Source organism: Orbicella franksi, chromosome 1, assembly GCF_964199315.1.
Source record: "Orbicella franksi chromosome 1, jaOrbFran1.1, whole genome shotgun sequence".
Classification (NCBI taxonomy): Eukaryota; Metazoa; Cnidaria; class Anthozoa; order Scleractinia; family Merulinidae; genus Orbicella; species Orbicella franksi.
This window is the reverse complement of record NC_138145.1, coordinates 28,848,334-28,868,412: the sequence shown is the minus strand read 5'-3', so window position 1 is coordinate 28,868,412 and position 20,079 is coordinate 28,848,334. Positions and strand designations below refer to the sequence as shown.

The following is a 20,079-nucleotide window of genomic DNA, read 5'->3' as shown; positions in this document are numbered from 1 at the left end:
ACAAGCGTCCTCAAGAAACCAAAACACACAGCATCCTTCATCTCATTTTTACTTAACAAATCTTCTGTTATCTTATGATAAGGATTTTAATTTTTCTGTTTTTCTTTGTTTACTTGGGCATGATTTTGTCCACACCCCATCCATCTGTAACTATGAAAGCAACGACAATGAAACTGAGAGGGTGTATTTTTTGTGCGTCCAGCTTTGCTTTCAACAACTTTACTCCAAGATAATAGTCTTTGGTAGCTCGCAGGTAACGGCGAGCTTCTTAACCTAAACAAGAGGGGTATACTATTAAGCTCAAAGAAAGGTAAATAAACAATGCATAAAAAATAAACTTCATGCAATGATTTCAAACAGTATAGAAGACTGATGTGATACCCACCACACACACATTTCTCTCAGTACACAACCTTTTCTTGTAACGTGGCGGTGTAAAGCGAGCTATAGATACGTGCTTTGCGTCGGCGCCACGCGAGAGGTGATAAAATTGTCACGTGTTGAGTACAAAGAACCAACAAATACCGGTATTTCTCTTTTTATGTCGTTTCATTGTTGAAAAAAAGACATTTACAAGAGGGAGAGATTTCATGGCGTGATTTTTCATCTTTCAGCTTTTTGAGAATAGTTTTCTCCATGATGAGATGGATCTCACAGTGGCATGGTTTCCTTTGGCATACTGTAGTACTCACGTCTTTTCCCAAGGTAGGGCACTGCATGACCCCAGCCGAACGAGTCCACTGAACGAAAACGGCCGTAAATTCACCTCAAATGCTCCGAAAACTATCATCCATGATGTCTGTGAAATTTCGAGGAGTATTTATTTAATACAAGTGAATTTACGACTGTCTTTGTTCAGTGGACCCGCTCGGCTGGGGTCATGCAGTGACCTACCTTGGGAAAAGATAGAAGACAAAGCAATGAAGCTACAAACCAACTAAATGACTATAAATCGGCCTAGAAAACTCACGAGAAACAAGGAACTTCATCACACACCTGAAGCTTGGTAGGTTTATTTTTATTCATAATTCTTCGTATACTTAGGCTCAAGAATATAACCCATACAAATCATTATATTTCGATTGTTGTGAAACCTGAGAACTGATAATTTTTAGCATTATTATACGATGTCTGACAACAAGCTCGTGAAAACGATCATGGATGCCGCCACTCTGACTGGCTTAGCCGCCGGCATCGGCTGGATTGCGAAAAAGGTTGTGAAAGAGAACTTCATCTCTGACCCCAGCAGCAACGTCATGAACTATGCAAAGTTCACCGCTGTCATGCCTGGCAGCGTCACGCTGAACAGTACCTCGAAGACCAGAAGATTCTTCCACCCAGTTAAAAAGTTTAAGCAAATTGCTATATGTGCAAATTGCTAGTATCGGGATGATGATCGGAAGCGCCATCATTAACGCCGTTGCTTTCACTGGCGGTAACTATCTTGCCAGCTATTTGTCCAGCGACGGAAAGGTCACATTGGAAGGGAAAAAGCGGCATGACAAAGCCATTGAAGCATATAATGTCGCTTGCGCCAAATACACGTGTGACCGCACCAAGCTTTTTGAATGGATCGAAACCATCAGGGAAATGACAAAAAAGGCGAAGCAGGACTTCACGAACACTGATTACGCAATCAAACTCTAACGCCAGACGCTCCCAGGCCACCCAATTACACCCCCAAAGAACCTCAATTCTCTGACTTTTATCAACCCAGTAAGCAGCAGAAACAAGGTAAGTTGTTTTTCGGTTATGCAGCTTTTCGTTTGCTTTGAACTTTTCGTGGTGTTACATAATGGATCTAAGCTCACCAAAGTCTACTACAGCCCCCAGGGCTACTGGAAAGGTATCGCTGCCATTAAAAAATAACGGACGCTGCAGAAGTCCCAGAAGAAACTGCAGAGCAGTGGCTTATCAAACAAGCTCTTTGGCAGATCTACCTTCCCGCGCCGTGCTACGTTCCTCGCCCAAAATTTGATGTATCGGCGCCCAACGCGGTCCACCAAACGGACCTTCTTTTTCTGCCACACGACAAGCTGCCACGGGGGGCGGAAAGTTTACAAATACGTGCTGACCGTTGTTGACATGGCCAGCCGCTACAAAGAAGCTGAGCCTCTAACCTCAAAGGATTCAGCTGGAGTTGCGAAAGCTTTTCAGTCGATTTACAAGCAAAGCCCTTTGACGTGGCCTCAGTTGCTTCAAGTCGACCTTGGGCACGAGGTTATGGGAAGTGTGACCAAAGAGATGGAAAACCACAAAACAACCATTCGTCGTGGGCGCAGTGAAATTCACAGAGACCAAGCTATCATTGAACGTTTCAACCGCACGCTGGCGGAGTGCTTGTTCGGTCATCAGTATGCCGTGGAAATGCTCCTGCCTTCTGGCCAGCGGTCGACTGCGTGGGTCAGAAGGCTTCCCGACGTTGCTAGTGCTCTGAACAATGGGGTGACCAGTCCTATCGGGGAAAAAAACGGCTGTCTCAATGAAAGAGAAGGCTGTCTCACATCCAAACCCTCTACAAAGTATTCCAGACCTGTTGGGCTGAAAGAAAAGAAAGCTCCCCCTTCTCATTAATGTAAGATATTTTTATCAACCCGGTGAACTTGAAGGCGGAACTAAAAGAGCTACAGACCCAATCTGGTCTTTGAAACTCTACAGTCTGTAACCAGACCTGACGAGCCTGTTATCTATTACTTGTTTGACGGGCCTACGTGCGGTTTTGTCCACCAAGAACTGTTGGTTGTGCCGCCAAATACACAGCTTCCGCCTGCTAACGCCTTTCGTTAATATCTTTTTGTCTGTATGTCAGTGTGTGAACGCCGTCATCCGCTATCCAATGCTTTGTATCAAAGGATGAAAGTGAAAACCTGCATGCTATTTATCTCGTGGCCCTCACTGCGAAGAATGCTCATTCAATACCAGAATTGTTTTTTCGCTAAAAGCGCTTCTTCGTAGTGCTCGTGCCTAACTTCTTTTACACCACATTCTTTTTCACACCCTTTGCTTTCCTTATATCTTTTTGGTTTTCTTCCAAGACTGAATACACTTTTGGCCTTATGGCCACTGCTTCCTTAATTGTCCCTCCCTCGCACTCATCTTTCATCTCGCCCAGAACCTTTTTATTTCTGTCACTGTAAAGCATGTGGTCTTTTGGATAGTTGCTTTTGTCATAAAAATCAATGCCTTCCGCAATATCCATATCTAAGAGAAAGCTGTCTGTATCTGTATAAATAAGCTCGCGCTTCGGTCGATTCTTAGTTTTCAAGTACTTATAGAAAAAATCATACATCAAGATCTTGCTGTTGTCGAGAATTGTCATACCTGTGTGAACAGGCTTGTTCAGTAGGAGTTGCTTTTGTGCATGTGTATGCCTCCCAAGTCATTTCTAAATATCTCATACCTTGCTAATGAAGGGCTGGCCACCAAACGACATATCTCGTCTGTCTCCCAGCTTCGGAAAATCTTCATATCGATACGGTTTCTCAAGTTCTCCATCGTTTTTCCGAACACCGAGTTGTTCATAAGTTTGTAAAAGTTGCTCTCGAAATCGCCTTTTCGCTTTCTTCCTGAATTCAGTGTTCATCCGGATCTAGGGCTCCATCCAGGGTTCTTGTTCAAACTCGATCGTTCTGTGCACCTTTTCAAACGCATTCCTTGTTTGAGATATAGCTGCGGGTTCTTGTGGTGTACCACGTAATTGTTTTTGTCCTCCAGCTTCAGCACTAGCTTCTCGCTGTTCGGTTGGTCCAATTTCAGGTCTTCCATCAAACGCTTTTGGTAACCCGACATTAACTCCTTTCCAATGACCTTTTTCTCCGACGCAAGTAGGTAGTTGTTCTGTTCTTCGTGCAGCTCTTCAGTGTACTTCAGGTCTACCTCTAGTATCCACCCCTTCTTTAAATTTTCTTTCATTTTCATCATCTGTTCTTCTGTGGGCATGACACGCTTCCACTTGAAACCGCTTTTCGGCAGTGGCAAGCTCATCGCCCAGCCGTAAAGGTTACTCGCGTCTAAGTAAGTTATGTAATTTGTTGGTTTGCTCGGGTAGTATCCTTCAACCAGCCGGTTGCTCGCCTTTGCATAGCGCTTGCTCACCATTGAGATACCTCCTCTCATTCCTCTCTCGATCGAGATGAAAAGGTACATGTCTTGGTCTGTCAAGAGCTCAAGCTCCACGCCTGTCTTTTTCAGAAGAGCATCCCAGGTCAAGCCCGGCGAACTGTAATAATGCGCTGGATCCAGCCCGTATTTTTCTATACATACCTTTCTGAAGTTTTCGAAAACATCCGCTAACAGCAACACGTATGTGGTTACGTACAATTTGTGATAGTCACCGAGATTTTAGCACCCGAATACTTCCCATACTTTCTGCGCGTGCTCATACTCTTCTTCGGTGATGCTCTTGGAGTAAAATGCCCCTTTTGCAGGCAGCTTTGTCTCACTAAACCTTTCAAAAGAATCCATGTATTCGTACGGGTAAATTCCTTTCTTCAAGAGCAGCCTTCTTTTTTTCTTTCTCTTTGTGCCTCTTCTCTGTTACTTTGAAAGACTTGGGTCGCTGCCTTTACAAGAATCCAGACTGCTCAGCAAGAAATTCGCACTATCGACTGATGAATCTGAGATTTCCCAAAGAGAATGAAATGTAATTTTCCACGTTGTTCGGGATGCATTTTATTTCTCCGTGCACTCTCGACACTGCCTGCATCAAAAGGTGCCCATCATAGCCTTCCAAGTTATGAAATACAATCGGGATTGGCACCGTTTTTGCATTCAATCTAAGCTTGAAGTTACATTCATTATGCGCAGCGCCGCGGTACTTTCCTATCGTGTGGCAATAGTCTTTCACTGAGTCTTTGTGTTTTGACACCAACAAAGGCTTTGCGCAGAACAAACATGTTTCCTGGTTGTTTGCAATCCATTGGTCTGTTTACTCTCTTACTTTTCTTTTTTTTTTTGTGGCCCAAAAAAGTTTATTTTTCGGACTGCCTCGTACTAACATCTTTGTGGCTTTGACCGCAATAACCGCCAGTTTCATAGTCATACACAGAAATAGAGTCCAAGAAAAGATCCTTAACCAAACTTTTATTACAAATGTGGTGGTCAGTTGCGTTTTTGTGTTTTTCCCAATCTTCAGGCGTCATCAAGAGCGGCTTAGAGTTTGCCAGTTCCGCCCTCATTGCCGCTTCATCCCTTAAAATACATTGCAAAAACACATAAACTGCGTCTTTACCTCTGTAATGAACAGGGCCCCACGTTTCAACATCGCTTCTTACGATTGTTTAAGCAAACCCGCATGGCTCATGCATCTCTGTTTTTACGTTAAAACTTTCTTCTTGAGTTTTTGGCAGATCGCAGCCGTGGATCTTTCTTGACAAAGACTCAAAGTCTGCGTATATTACGAAAGGCGCTTTCATCTGCTTGTGGTAGTTTGTGAAAGACACCTTGTTCTCGCCCTCTTTTCGCATTTCTACTCTTGTTGGTATTTTCAACAACCCTTTGCATTCAGGTTTGTGCTTTTCAAGTCGGATCCTTTGTTTTGTACCCATGCAAACAACGTTCACAGAAATGTTTACACTCATTATGCCTGTTTTGATCATACAAGAGTGCCCTTAGCCTTCTTACATTGCTGTAGAGAGTATTTTCACCTTGCTGGATAAGCATCAAGTTTATTCGTTGAATAGCAACGTCCTTTTCGCGGATTCTGTGAACAATAACATGTTCATTTTCCCAGCCAAACACATTGATTGCAAGATTTGGGTTTTGTTTTTCGAGTGAAATTAAGACGATCTTCTGTGAGTTAACTGCTAGTTCTTTCTACTTTTTTTCCCTTTTGCTGCTGGGAAAAGAGCAGCACGAAGCGCCCATCTCAGACACTGATTGTCTCTGTTTTGGATGTTAATTATTGCTTTCTTATTTTGCAACTTTTTTGGGAGAGGAAAATAGCTTCCTCCACGAAATGGTTCGTATCGAGCAGCATTAACAAATGTGGCCAAAATCCTTTCTATCACCCAGCCTGAACCTCTTAAGCTTGCGACCATGCCTCTATTTCACCTTTCACTTGATCAGTGAAGTGGTTGAAGGCGTCATTTATCATTGCTTTATTGTTTCTGTTAATAACCACAGGATCGTTCTGCTTGAAATAATGTTCCATGTATTGCGATTCATTGTTTCTGATGATTGAAAACTTAACAAGAAGCCCAAATTGTGTTTTGACAATCGCCAAGCTGGTGATTTCATTTTTAATCACATCAGTAAATCTTGCTTTTGTTTTTTGCGCAAATTTCAAAAGATCAGCTTTGTATGGATAACCTTCTGGAACAGTCATTTTCCATACACGAAGCCATTCAGTAACATTATTTCTAAGCCATTCAAAATCCATGCCTCTCTCAACTTCTACATGCTCTAGAGGCCTCTTTTGTCTTTTGTTTTCTTCTTCCGGAATTAATCCATAGAACAATTCCAACACGTCAGATGAAAATCTTGAAGTAGCCATTATGCTGTTTATACCAAGGTAACATATTTCTTAAAATAGAAAATAATTCTGGGACACCAGCCCCCGCGAGTTCCGGTTATATTCCTAAAAGCTTCAGTTTTCCGGGATTCCAACACCCCACACATGTAACGGGGGGTTTTGCGACACCTTTTATTTTATAGAATCTCGGCTCTTAGAGTAGTAAAAATAAAAATTTTATTTTCACTACTCTAAGAGCCGAGATTCTATAAAATAATATGTGTCCCAGAACCCCCGTTATATATGTGTGTAAACCTTAAAGAGAATCCGCGCACTTAGGGCTTAAAACGCCAAATATTCATGTCAATGTTAACGTTCATTATAGCAATCGATGACAAAACTCTGTTTCGACGTATTGAAAATTACCACGCTCAAAAGACATCGTCTCTTGAGATGCTATTTATGTCTTAGTTTTGTCGAAAACTCGTGTTCCAGTTTTTCTCGTGAAAATGAAATGCGATCGGGAATCCTTATTCAATATAAGGCGAGATTGCTGTCATCATTTTGTTAGCGATGCCTAACGAGTTTGCCAAGCAGAAAGGCCTCTGATGAGTCCCTTGGCCGGCACGAAACGAGCTGCGTAAGACTAGCCACGAACAATGTATTGTCACAACTTTAAATGAAATGTTAGAAATTATTTAAGTGGGAGATAAACTTGGTGTACTCTTCAAGTTTTATCAGCTTCCTTATGGTCCCACTTACCGCTTGAAACCGAGGGCAACGAAACCAGAGTGAAATTTAGCAGATATCCTCTTTGCTCAATCTCTCCGTCTGAATGAAATATTACTTCCACTTGGTCTCCAGTCACGCGAAGATTTTCACCGGTCTTGTTACCACAGTAATCATGTCTTTTGCCCATCCCATCGGTAATTCTCAAAAAGTCTTTGCTACAAAGAAAGGTAAATAATGTTTTGCACTAAACCACTAAAACTAAGTACTGAATTGAGTATACTCGTGAGACATTCCAAAAAAAATCTAATTAAAAACTACATACTAACATGGCTCCTGATACAACCTGGCAATAAGAATTGTCATGCTTTAGCGTGCATTATCGAATTATGATGCACGCGAGAAGAAGCACAAGAGCTGCTTGAGGGACAGCAGAGCTAGAGCAAATAGCTTCTTGAGTGCTCTCCAAACAAAATGATGTGTTCGAACACGAGATGAATTGTCGTGACTAACTTTTAAACTAAAAACATTGAAAATAAAAGAAAATGATAACCTACAAATACAGCCGATGCAGTCGCAAATGACATCCCTTATTCCATGGCTTGACAGGTCATACAAGCGGACATTTTACTCCAATCGTTGCTCTCAAATACTACGCAACTCGCAAAATATCTACGCGAATTATCTGTCGAGCCAGCAGAAAACAGGTAACTATATATAATACAAAACGTGCAGCTGACTGTTTACAGAAAGTCGTTATAGCACTAAGCCTTAAAGAAGGTATGCTTATATGTACCAAATTGTACCAGGCTTTGGACAGTCCACATATGCTTTTTTTATTACATGGCTGTGTCTCACAAGGACTGGGAACTACCGAATTCACGAATTTGATTAGCTGAGATCGATATTAACTGCGGTCTAGATTTTCCCATCTAGACAGGCATCTCGACTGATTACATTTTGCCGTGAAAAAGTTGCAAACTAAACACAAAAATATTGACTATTTTCTTCCAAAACATTAGTTCCTTAAAATATCCATGTTATGGAAGTGCGAAGCCTGATGAGGAAAATAGCAAAGAGGACGGGTTTGGCAGAATTAAGTTCAGCCCATCACCGTTCGCAAGCAAAATGTCAGCTAGTACAAACCAGTTACATTAAACGAATTAATTTTTTCTCGTTTGCCATATAATAAACATCTAATTAAACCGAGCTTAGTCGATCTGTATGTGAGAATCTCGACCTCGGTCGTGTGTACAGACCTCACTGCGTTCGGTCTGTACTCCCGACCCCGGTCAAGATTCTCCCATACAGACCTCCTGCTCGGTCAATAAGAGCCAAGTATAGACAATGGAATCAGTTTAAGTAGTGTCTGGATGGGGCAGTTGTATCTCAGTTATCAGTTTTCCGTTTTCGCCGATCAGAAGATTTTGCAGATCTCTCATTTCAGCAAAACGTTGAAAAAAGAATCAATCCGATTCTCAGCTACCAGATAAACCCACCCAGATGCTACGAGGAAAATTTAGAGATCATAAGTGAAAAGAACTATTCGTACTTATTTTCACGCGCCTGTATTTTTCTGTTTCCGAGAATTTCAAAAATCGCGAAACTTAAGACTTGCGAATAAAACACCTGGCGAATTTTACACTCTCAAAGTTAAATACTACACAAGAAAATGGTGTCCATTTAAGCTGAATCACTTTTTTTCGATCAGTTCTTTCAGGCCCCAAGCAAAGCACGCCGGTGAAATTTGAAAACGCAGCTTTATTTCTGTGGTTAGGCCTACCGTACACACTAATCCGTCACGAAAACAGTACTTTTCGAAAACGCTCTTCAAACCGGAGCAATTTAAACTAAAACGCCGGCTTCGCGTTTGGACGCGTGTAAACGGAAAAATTTTGTAAACGGAGCTTTTCGAAAACGATGACGTTACGAAAATCACTTTATTTGCCTGCTCGAGTTTTCCTCAAACACAAATCCAAAGTGATCGGTGATTGTTGCGTTCTTAAATTTCTCCAGCGTAGTGCATGTGCACGGGATCTCAGTGTACAGTTATCAAAATGACCATTAACCGGTTTCTTGTAGTTATCACTGAAGGATATTGCAAAAGGATGAGAGAGGGCTGGGGTAGACGTAGTCAGTGGAACGAAACTTCTTCTAGAAAATCCTTTTGAGCATCTACAATCGAGGACAGAAGTCCTTGGGACACTTATGCAATTTAACGAGTTATCTGTGTTTTACAACTGAAGTTTGAGAAGAGCGCTGCTTTTTTTTTAAAACGGGTTGCTCTTCCCCTCCTCACCCAATACAATGTTGAAAATCAGAAGAAATTGCAAGTAGTAGTTTTCAACATTGTATGGAGTGTGGGGGGTGAAGTTAGGTAGGTGAAGCTGTATTCGCGTCTGGCATGTGCCCAAAAGCGCCAAAAGTACAAAATTTGTCCCAAGACTTTCGTCCATGATTGTAGATGACATTTAAATCTACTGGCACACAAGAGAATGACTGATTGCGTTTGTACCTTAATTAAGAGCTCCTGTTTGAAATACCTTAGTTCGACACATTGATGATTCATTTCCTCTATACAGACTATTAAAATAAGACCTTCGTTGACATATTTTCGCGTAATTTAACTTTCTGTTTATTCATTTTGTCTTCTTGAAATAACGAAATTAAAACCTCGAGAAATATCGCCTAGCGGAAATCACAACATTAAGTACGCGCGAAACTAAGCACGAATAAGTTATTATTTTTTACGACGACAAATGGAGTTATGGGTCAATTCCAGTAGTGCCCAGTCCCGACCCGGGCAAGACGTCTTGAAACAATCCGCGGCAAACACGGAATTGTGTAATTTTTGGGTCTGAGTTTTTGAGAAACCCAACGAGCGGGCGAGTGCGTGACCACCATAAATAAGATTCGCATTTTTTTTTTTTACATTACACATATTCTTCCCTCAGAGCAAAAAAGGTGAAATACTGTTTGAAGCAACTGGAGCATGCCTTTGATTGAAGCTTCATATTTGTAGTATGTGTGTGAGATTTGTAAACAACCGCGACCGCAATGGTTAAATCAGGTTAAATTTGCCAAAGCGAAAGGCACTTTCGTCATTTTCTTATTTTGGAGGCATAACGGTGTTATAGTTAACCAATTACGGACTGTTTCCTTGCTTTCGAATCGAGATTCTAAGGTCGCAAAGCGTATAGCACCTTCGTCGTCCTCATCTTTCTACTTCACGTCCCGTTCTTCCACGTCGGCAATGTAAATGCTCGACTTGATAGAGCTGAGCGATTGAATTAAAAGAGCCCTCCCCTTCTCTCACTGACTGCAGCGATTCAACATAAGACGAAGATGATGTATTACTGGGTAATTCATCGTCTTAGGACATTTTCCACTGAATAAAATCGCCAAAAAACCCTATCTCAACGAGTGGTAACTTTGTAGGAAATACACTGACGCGACTAGTTTAGACTAGTATACGACACTTGCACTTTTTGGCTTGGAGGGATTAAAAACCGTTTTATGCGCCTGACCAGAGGTTAAATTGGAAAATTATGAATCAGTGTAACATATAGACTTTAATTTTCTGGAATAAAAAGGGGGCAAAAATTTCATTTCATAGGCACTTTAAATATGCCAAGTAACTTACAATGCATGTGTCATTGAAAAATTAAAGACGTGTGATCCTTCAATATGAAATTGATAATCTCAGATAGCGATAAAATCTATAAGTATTATAATATCCATATTTGATCAACAGGAGATGAAATAGATAGGAATGCAGCATCATGTTTGCATTCTCTCCAACATGCGAGACCAAACCCATAAGGGAGCTAAATGCGTCGGGGTTTTCGCAGGACTAGGCATATACCTGGACCCCGGGCAGGAGTAGAAGGATCAAAGGATCCTTAATAAATAAAATGTTATCAGAAGCGTAACACCATCACACGTCGCTAAGTTACGTTAGATACACTGATACACCTCGATAATCACAACCATATCACTTACCCGCAAAATCGACTTTCTTCCACATCAAAATCCTGAAAGTAAATGTTCATCGACCAGCCTTCTGGAATAGGATATGTATGTACATTGTCCGCATACCTTGGGTAGCTGACAGGATATCCTTCACTGATCAGAAAGCCGATCTCTGGGCCAAACGCTGTTAAGACCAGTTAATTCATTTTAGTAAAATGGACATCCAATAACAAAGGCCTAGTTAAAACCTCTCTAGGCTTAATACCAACTTGCATGACTTGAAAGATGAGAATGCATGTTTACTTTATTGGGTTGTTGCTGTTTTCATGGAGGTCTTCAAGTTTAGGACATCGAGCTTCAGATTTAGCGATGAGTACCTTTTTCCGTGTTTAAGAGTCACTGACTGGAAATATCGAGAATGGCTGGCCAGGTTAGAATAATCGAAAATACTGAAACTTTGCCTAAAGAACGCTTTTGGAGAGCCACTTTCGAAAATATTATTCTGATTTCCGTGGAATTTAAAGTCTTCGAGAAATTCGCAAAAACCGGAAATATAGCTTTTTGCCTCATTAAACATGCAAACAAAATCTGGAAAATTGACAAAGTTCTCGGTATTCGCATTGAAACAATTTACAAAACTAGAACTCCGGGTAAACTTAGCATAAGAGCTTTACTTTTCTTCTATCTATCAATAGTAGGTTTTAAATTTTTCAAGCATTTTGAAGGATTCCGTCGACCGTTGAAGAATTGCCTTTTCAAGCCCCTATGAAAACGGCAAAAATTGCGTAGTTTTACGGGCTTAAAACGCATCTTGGTATGTCCGATATGGAATTAAAACAAGTACTGTGCAAAAGAGTGTCGCTTCTAATATAATAACATGGAAAATAATTTCTGGGCAATCGAGGTTCACACAGCTAAAATGCAAAAGTTCGCGACAGTCTCTTCCCGAATTTGCATAATGCGGTATGTTCAAAGAACTCTATTGTTGAGCACTCTAGTCTGTTTTTGTTCCATTTGTGGGCCATGCTTTGTGGGAAATATACAAAAAGAGAGTTGATCCATGTCGTTATTACAACATTGCTTTATTATTTCACGCAAGATACAAAAAATCTCTAGAAAAAGTCCAAAATATAAGTTCAAAGTTACATAGATTTAACACGCTACATGTATTACGTGACTGGCGTCACGTAAGAGATATTTTCAGTTAGCTCCAATTTTTGGGGTTTGTCTTTACCGTCTATACACACTCGATTAGTCTGCAAATAGAGTCCTAAAGTGATGACGTCACAAAATTGAAATTCCGGGATATGATGTCACATTCTTATAGAGGATCCTAAAAGATGCCCTCATCCCAAAAATAAGCTCTGAATTGCAATTCCCGATAGAGATATAAGGGGTCAAAGTTTGATAGCATCCCATACAAACCCTTCAAAATTTGTTTCAGTTCCTTCAGTTTAGAACTGACTCAAAATTAGAGAGATTTATATGGGGCAGTACCAAATTTTTATCCTTTATATTTCGGCTGGGAATTACAATTAAGAGGTAATTTTTGGCAAGGACCCTTTTTTAAGGACGCTCTATTCGAATTCCGCGCCAAATCCCATAATTTCTCAAATTTATTCTTTGGTGACGTCACACTTTAGGAGTCTATATTCGAAAGGAGACTGGTCTTTTAAAGTATTTTTTAACCAGTGTTTGTCGATTTTGATCTTGATGGAAAACGGATTAATTAGATGCACTAAATGAAACGAAGAGTTCATATTAACGTGATCCAGCTAGACCAAGGAAGCAGGTTTTCTTGAAAAATAGGGTAAGACTGTTTGCTTTGCTTCGCTCGCACTCAAAACACTTTGAAGTCTCGGTTTCGCAATCTAGAAAGTCAATATGTCTCGGGCTCGCAAAGAATAGCCCTCGTCTCGCCGTCTCGCGCAGTCTGGCATTTACCATTCATCGCCCCTCTGGTTCAGTTCGGCACGTGCAAAGCAAGAGCATGCCGTTCGAAGCCAAGTCGCGCTACTGCCGTGCGGAACGGCATTAGGCCTGCCGTGCTATAAGTAGTCGCACCGACTTTAATTCAGCCTGCCGAACTGAGTGCATGGATGGTTTCAAACGTCGTGCTACTGTCGCGCTTGAGTGGAAGTTCTCGGTATTCGCATTGAAACAATTTACAAGACTAGAACACCGGATAAACTAAGCATATTGAAAGCTTCATATTGAATTAAATTTTGAGAGGTTCCGTCGACTGTCGAAGAATTCAAGCCCCTATGGAAACAGAAAAATTGCGTAATTTTACGGGCTTAAAAGGAGTTTTAGTTTACCCAACATCGGGTCGAAATAAAAACTTCGATTAAACTTCGTCTTCAATCAGTATTTGGAACAAAAAATCTAGGCAGTAAGAACGCGCGTCAGCAAACACAAACGTTTTTAAGGCTAGGTGAACTTTTTGCATAATTGAATAGTCTCATCATAGAATGACCACTCGATATATTTCTAACAATGTTTTCTTGTCGTTGTTGGTGTCTTCAATTACTTAATAGTTTCCAAATAATAAAGAAAGAGGGAAAATCGATGGTTAAGCTGACAACCGTTTACATAACACATTATCCCCCGCAAAAGCCCTCGCGGTGCACCTTTTGAAGATTAATCCCTAAAATGTACGACGAGCACCCCCGTTATTTTTATATGAGCCTCCGCCCCCCCCCCCCCCCCAGCCTCCTTCCCGGGGGAATGAATAAAGTTTGCATGCCGTGTAGCGCGACTTGACTTCGGCGTGCTCTTACGTACCGTGCCGAACTGAATTCATAGCCTGCATCAGCTGCCGTTGCTAATATTTGTAGCATTTAAAATGGCCTTCAGCAAAGCAAGCGTCTTCCGATCTTCTGCGCGACTGATTGAACTCGACGTTTGGAATCACCGCTGTTCTCTTGTCATTGCCACTGCCGGGACAAATTTATTTGAGGTCGGCACGGCAGAAACGCGACGTTTGGACTAGGCCGAATTCCAACCGAGGTCAGATCGCGGGATTGATTTCAAACAATCTTACTCTATTTTTCAAGAAAATTTGCTTCCTTGGTCTGGCTGGATCACGTTAATAAAACCTCTTCGTTTCATTTCGTGTATTTAATTACTTCGTTTTCCATCAAGATCAAAATCGAGACACATGCTAAACTTTACTTTAAAAGATCAGTCTCCTTTCGAATATTTGCAGACTAATCGAGTGTATATAAACGGGAAAGACAAATCCTGCTATGTCTCTATTATAAGCAAGTGTCTAAACCTCAATAATCTAGTAATTCCAATTGTAGCCAACTGAAAATAAATATTGTGTGACGCTAGTCACGTAATACATGTAGCGTATTTAGTCTATGTGACTTTGAACTTATATTTTGGACTTTTTCTGTAGTTTTATGTACCTTGCGTGAAATAATGAAACAATGTTGTAATAACGACATGGATCAACTCTCTTTTTGTATATTTCCCACAAAGCAGGGCCCACAAATGGAACAAAAACAGACTAGAGTGCTCAGCAATAGAGTTCTTTGAACATACCGCATTATGCAAATTTGAGAAGAGACTGTCGCGAACTTTTGCATTTTACCTGTGTGAACCTCGATTGCCCAGAAATTATTTTCCATATTATTATAGTAGAAGCGACACTCTTTTGCACAGTACTTGTTCTAGTTCCATATCGGACATACCAAGATGCGTTTTAAGCCCGTAAAACTACGCAATTTTTGCCGTTTTCATAGGGGCTTGAAAAGGCAATTCTTCGACGGTCGACGAAACCCTTCAAAATGCTTGAAAAATTTAAAACTTCTCATTGTTAGATAGAAGAAAAGTAAAGCTCTTATGCTACGTTTACCCCGTGTTCTAGTTTTGTAAATTGTTTCGATACGAATACCGAGAACTTTGTCAATTTTTTGCATCTTTAATGAGGCAAAAAGCTGTATTTTCGTTTTTTGCGAATTTCTCGAATACTTTAAATTCTAAGAAAATCGGAATAATATTTTCGAAAGTAGTTCCCTAAAAGCTTTCTTCAGGCAAAGTTTCAGGATTTCCGATTTTTCGAACCTGGCCAGCCATTCTCGATATTTCCGGTCGGTGACTCTTAAGTAGCCTCAACTAAACACATGAGGGGTTGGGAGAATTCGAGATAGTTATTCAAACCCGAGACGCAGGTCAAACCTTTTGAAAATTCTTCCAACTCCTCAAGTGTTTAGATGAAGCTACGTAAACTCGAAAAAGTACACTATTGCTTTTGTAAAATACTTCTTGAAGATACAAGCGAATCTAAAACGTCACAGCCGTGTTTACATACGCTGATCTAAACACACCTATCGACCAATCAATGGGAGTGCGCGTACTTTCTCAGTTATTTTATTAAATCACTTCGCAGTAATTAATTGGCCATTTCTGCAATTCATTGACTCTTGACACCCAGCATTGTCCAGAGGGGAAGGGGGAGTAAATTGGATTCCCGTTTTTATGGAAAAATAACAGTGTCTCAAACGTTTTGGCCACGATTGAAAGCATTCAAGATATGTCTTGAAGTGCGATCACTGCATAAAATGTCACTTAAATCAAGAGATGCCATGGCCAACGAATAGTTAGACAGCATGAAACGTTCCTTTAAGTTATAGTTTCCAACCCGTTCATTTATTTTTTGCAGTACAGGGGCTCAGTGGCGGATCTAGGAGAGGGGCTCGGAGGCCTCCCCTTATTTTTGGTAAAAAAGAAGAAATCACAGAAGGAAGAAAAGTCGGCAGGGCAAGCAAAACACCCCCCCCCCCCCAGCTCAAGGTCTGGATCCGCCAGTGGGCTTAATGCTTTGCGCCCAGTAGACTGTTCACAGTCCCCTATTTTTCCGTGAGATCGTAGATGTCGATCGTTGAGTTCGATGGACCGCCATCTTGGTCTCTTGATGCGAGCGAAACTGGGGAGAGTACAAAATGCCCGTGGGCAGTGGCGGTGGGGTTAATAGCGTGGGGGTGACGGGGCGGAAAAAATAGGGAGACTGTAACAGCTTCGCACTGTCTGGTGTTCGCTGCGTTAGTTGCTCCAGCAACGGCAACAGCTGATTGGTCGAAGGGACAATAGAGTTCATCAGAGCGTAGCAGAGCGTTAACAACTTGAGTGACAGAAAGTGACATTCATCACTTCGCGGCTCAGGCCAAAATGGCATCGATTTCAAGAGAATTTTCTGGAGAGTGTTCTGATTTTGATCGTCTGCCTGCTTCTTTTCTTGGAGGATTGGTGTTAAAGCGAGAGCAAAAGGAGGCCGTTTCTCGTTTATTCGAAGGAAAAGATGTTTTGGCGGTTTTTCCAACTGGTTTTGGCAAGAGTTTAATATATCAAAGTTTCGTTTTCGCGAAGGAAATGGCTGAAAGCTCCGTTGGTTGTTCTTATTTCCGACTGAAATTTTACAGTTAATGCCACAAAGACGGCACGCAACTGAATAATTGGAATTCTCTGCGGGCTTTGCCGCTTTTTTTGGAGTCAGAGAAGAGTTCTTCCGTCCCGCATTCATTCGACGCAACTTAGTAAACCTTCAAAATGTTTCGAAATTCACAACACATATCATCATCCCTGATTTGACAGGTTTTTTCTCAGGAGAGGAGATTGTTAATAGATTTGATTAACGGAGGCGCCAACCTGGCGGCCGCGCCCCTTGAACACGAGACTAGAGTAAAGCTGTTCCAGTCTCCCTATTTTTTCCGCCAGCCGTGCCCCCCACCACCCCTACCCACGGGTATTTTGTACTCTATCCAGTTTCGCTCGCATCAAGAGATCAAGATGGCAGCCCGTCGAGCTCAACGATCGACATCTACGATCTCACGAAAAAATAGGGGACTGTGAACAGTCTATGCACCCAGAGGGGCCTTACAGAGCGTTTTCTCGAATGACTCTCAAGCATTGCACTATTTTGACAAGAAAAGAGGATTAGACCAGAGAAAAACTCTTACTTGTGAAATTGACTTCGAGTTCTTTCACTTCAATTCCATACTGGTTGATGGCCTGGCAGGTGTAGTTTGCATCCTTGTCCAGACGGATGGTTGCAGTGTTTGTTATATTCACCAGTACTGTAGAGTTCCGTATCAGTGCTGTGTATATGGGAGGAGTTCCTCTGGCTGAACATGACAGCATGCCTCCTTGTATTGCTAACAGAGCAGCTGGGAATGTTACCATTGGTGGAACTAATCGGTTAGAAATAAAAACCTTTTACCCTTAATGTTCATTGACTGAACCATACCTGCTTACATTAATTTTAAATAAATCACATCTTGCTGTAACAGAGTCACAGATTACGTCAAAACATGGTTTTAGTTGACATATTGACACAAATACATATATTTGTGGAGCAAGGTCTAGCTGCGTGGTCCAAACAACCCAAAAACGTCTGATATGTGTGAGATAATTATAAAACATGAACTGTGCATGGAGTTTAAAGTGAAGAAATGATCTTGGCAATAGATTACCATTTAAAAACACTAATTTCTTTCATTTTTTGCTCAAATGTAGCTATTAGGTGGAAAGAAAACTGACGTAGTTTGTTTTCCCCAGAAGTCCTTTCATGACAGAGTTCCAACAAGTGGCCAAGACGTTGCTTTTAATGGCCTTAAAAATGGTTGGTGCGTGTGACTTTTAGCGTGCAGACGTACATGCAGACATTCAGTACATTCTCCGGTTCTATTCATCATTTCTTTTGTCGTCTAATGAGACGTTGTTTTGCGAAACGAGATGCTGAAACGGGCGTCTGCTACCTCTTGCGAGGTTGTCCAATAATGGGAGCTTCAATAATTAAGGGAATCATCGCAGAGGGTGAGGAGACAACGATTTCAGGAAAAGTGCAGCTACCTTGTCTTATCGATGTTTGTATCTGTGCCTCGTTCAGTGCGACATCGTAAACCCTCATCTCCGCGATTTTCCCTTTGAAAGTACGCCCCATCCAAACAGTCGAGGTGGTTTCAATCTCATAAACTTTGCCAATGTTTTTCGAGACACTGAAATGTCCATTGATATACAGCGAGTTATTCCCGGTGTTGTGATCGTAACTTGCTGCAACATGAACCCACTTTCCTGCTGGAAGAACCTCAGCAGTTGTTATATTAAGAAGTAGTTGAGAATTTCTTTGCTTGACGATTTGATTACAAAATTTGCCGTCACCAATCCGCATCTGGACTCCCCATTCAGAATCTTTGTATGTGATTAGTGATCCATCTTGGCCTCCGGGTTCAATCCAGCACATTAGTGTGATTGAGAACCGAGTGTCCAGGCCCCATCCATTCGGAAACCTGATGAAGCTGCTATCAGTGCCATAAAACATGTACGCTCCGCCTGGTTCGTTGTAGGGTCCGTTTGTAATCGCAACATCTCCCAGGATTCCCTTTAGCTGCCTGTTCTCTTTTTCTGCGGCTTTGTAGCGAGCGTTCAAAGGGTAGAAGGCGACAGGTTCTGGCACAGCTACGAATTAGAAAGAAAAACATTATTTACATCGTCACAAAGAACAAGAAAATACGATACCAGTAGAAATATTCTTTAGGACAGGAGGAGTTGGCCATTTGTACGAAGGTGGATCGTGGACAAAATGTTCGACTCGTCGTTTCATTATGGCGTTTCATCGTTTCCGTACACCGATACTTCTAGTCGAGTCGTTGTTTTTCGAGTTCGACTCGTCCAGTTCGACTCGCGGTTTTAAGAAGTCGACTCATCGCTCCGTGAATTCGTCTCGTCATCTTGTCAGTTCGATTCGTCGGCTGGCCTCTTCGACTCGTCGTTTTACGAGTTCGACTCGCCACTGACCACATCTGTTTGTCTTCGTTTGCCGTTTTGCCGTTTCGTCGTTTCGTTATGGCATTTCATTGTTTCGATGTGGCGTTTCATCGTTTCGTTGAGGCGTTTCATCGACTCGTCCACCCATAGAGGCTATAATTCGACTTACATTACATGAGCTGTTACTTGATTCCATGCACTTATACATGAAGTATTTATAAATAATTTGTTCTCTGCCAACTGAAAAATGGATTCTTTAGAGGGCTACCGTCGCCACAGCATAGAATTCGTCTTGAATCGCGTGTATGATCGTTTTCATGAAAGCGGAAATGGGATTGGATATCTAGTAACACACCTTGTTCTTGATGGAGATGACAACTCATTGCAAAGACGGTTGTTAAGTTTACCTTATGAAGGGGTCGTACCAGCATAGATATTCCTATGCAACTTTTGGAACAATACCTTGAGAATAAATAATCATACTGCGGAACAAATATTGCTCGACTTTTTGTGTGTCAATCAATCAATTAATCAATCAAGCAGTATGTTTATTTTCCATTTACATTAAGACAAATATGAAAGCATGGAGGCACACTAAAGAAACCTTTACAGGGTTATGTAGTCCCCCCATAATTAAATGACCTTAATGACAAAATATCTAAGAAATTTGGTATCAGGAATAAGCAAGTAATGACAGCTGTGTAGTACTAATTAAATTGCAATAAGCAAAAATTATTCTGATAGTTAAAACTGTTTAAAAAAAGGGATTTTTAAATATATTTATTGAAAAAGACTGTTTTATTTCATGTGGAATAGTGTTCCATATATTAATTATTTTATTTCTTGTTGTGTAAACACCTTAATTTGTCCCTTTTTATGTAGATTATCAGACTTCCTTGTATAATGGTTATGAATTCAAGTATTTTCTGTACAGAAATCATTGAAACACACTGGGAGTGTTTTTAACCTAAGATTGAAACAGAAAGTGCTAACAAGAAAATCTCCAATTTGCTTAATTAATAAATTCAGTTTTTTAGAAAGTAGACAAGAGGGACATAGTATTCACACTGTGAAACATAACATCACCTTTCTTTCATTGAAAATATGCAACTCGTCAACATTCATATTAAGCAATATGCAGAAAGTTTCTATGGACC

General features: G+C 41.0%; 2 protein-coding genes and 1 pseudogene across 2 annotated transcripts in view; 1 reads left to right on the top strand and 2 right to left on the bottom strand.

Moving 5' to 3' along the window:
• LOC145501292 (uncharacterized) overlaps window positions 1-18,601 on the bottom strand; it is a 41,080-nt gene extending 22,479 nt beyond the window's left edge. Inside the window, exons 1-4 of the mRNA XM_081480781.1 lie at window positions 18,008-18,601; window positions 17,116-17,346; window positions 11,183-11,336; window positions 7,214-7,398 (exon numbers count right to left, since the gene is read on the bottom strand). Coding sequence (XP_081336907.1) covers window positions 7,214-7,398; window positions 11,183-11,336; window positions 17,116-17,346; window positions 18,008-18,476 — 1,039 coding nt within the window. The 5' untranslated portion in view covers window positions 18,477-18,601. The remainder of the gene's footprint in view (window positions 1-7,213; window positions 7,399-11,182; window positions 11,337-17,115; window positions 17,347-18,007) is intronic.
• On the top strand, window positions 390-3,516 carry LOC145501506 (uncharacterized). The gene is made up of 2 exons (XM_081480971.1): window positions 390-705; window positions 906-3,516. The coding sequence occupies exon 2, from the start codon at window positions 1,978-1,980 to the stop codon at window positions 2,572-2,574; it is 597 nt and encodes a 198-aa protein (XP_081337097.1). The 5' UTR covers window positions 390-705; window positions 906-1,977; the 3' UTR covers window positions 2,575-3,516.
• LOC145501454 (uncharacterized) lies at window positions 4,971-6,013 on the bottom strand (annotated as a pseudogene).
• Window positions 18,602-20,079: the final 1,478 nt, after the last annotated feature.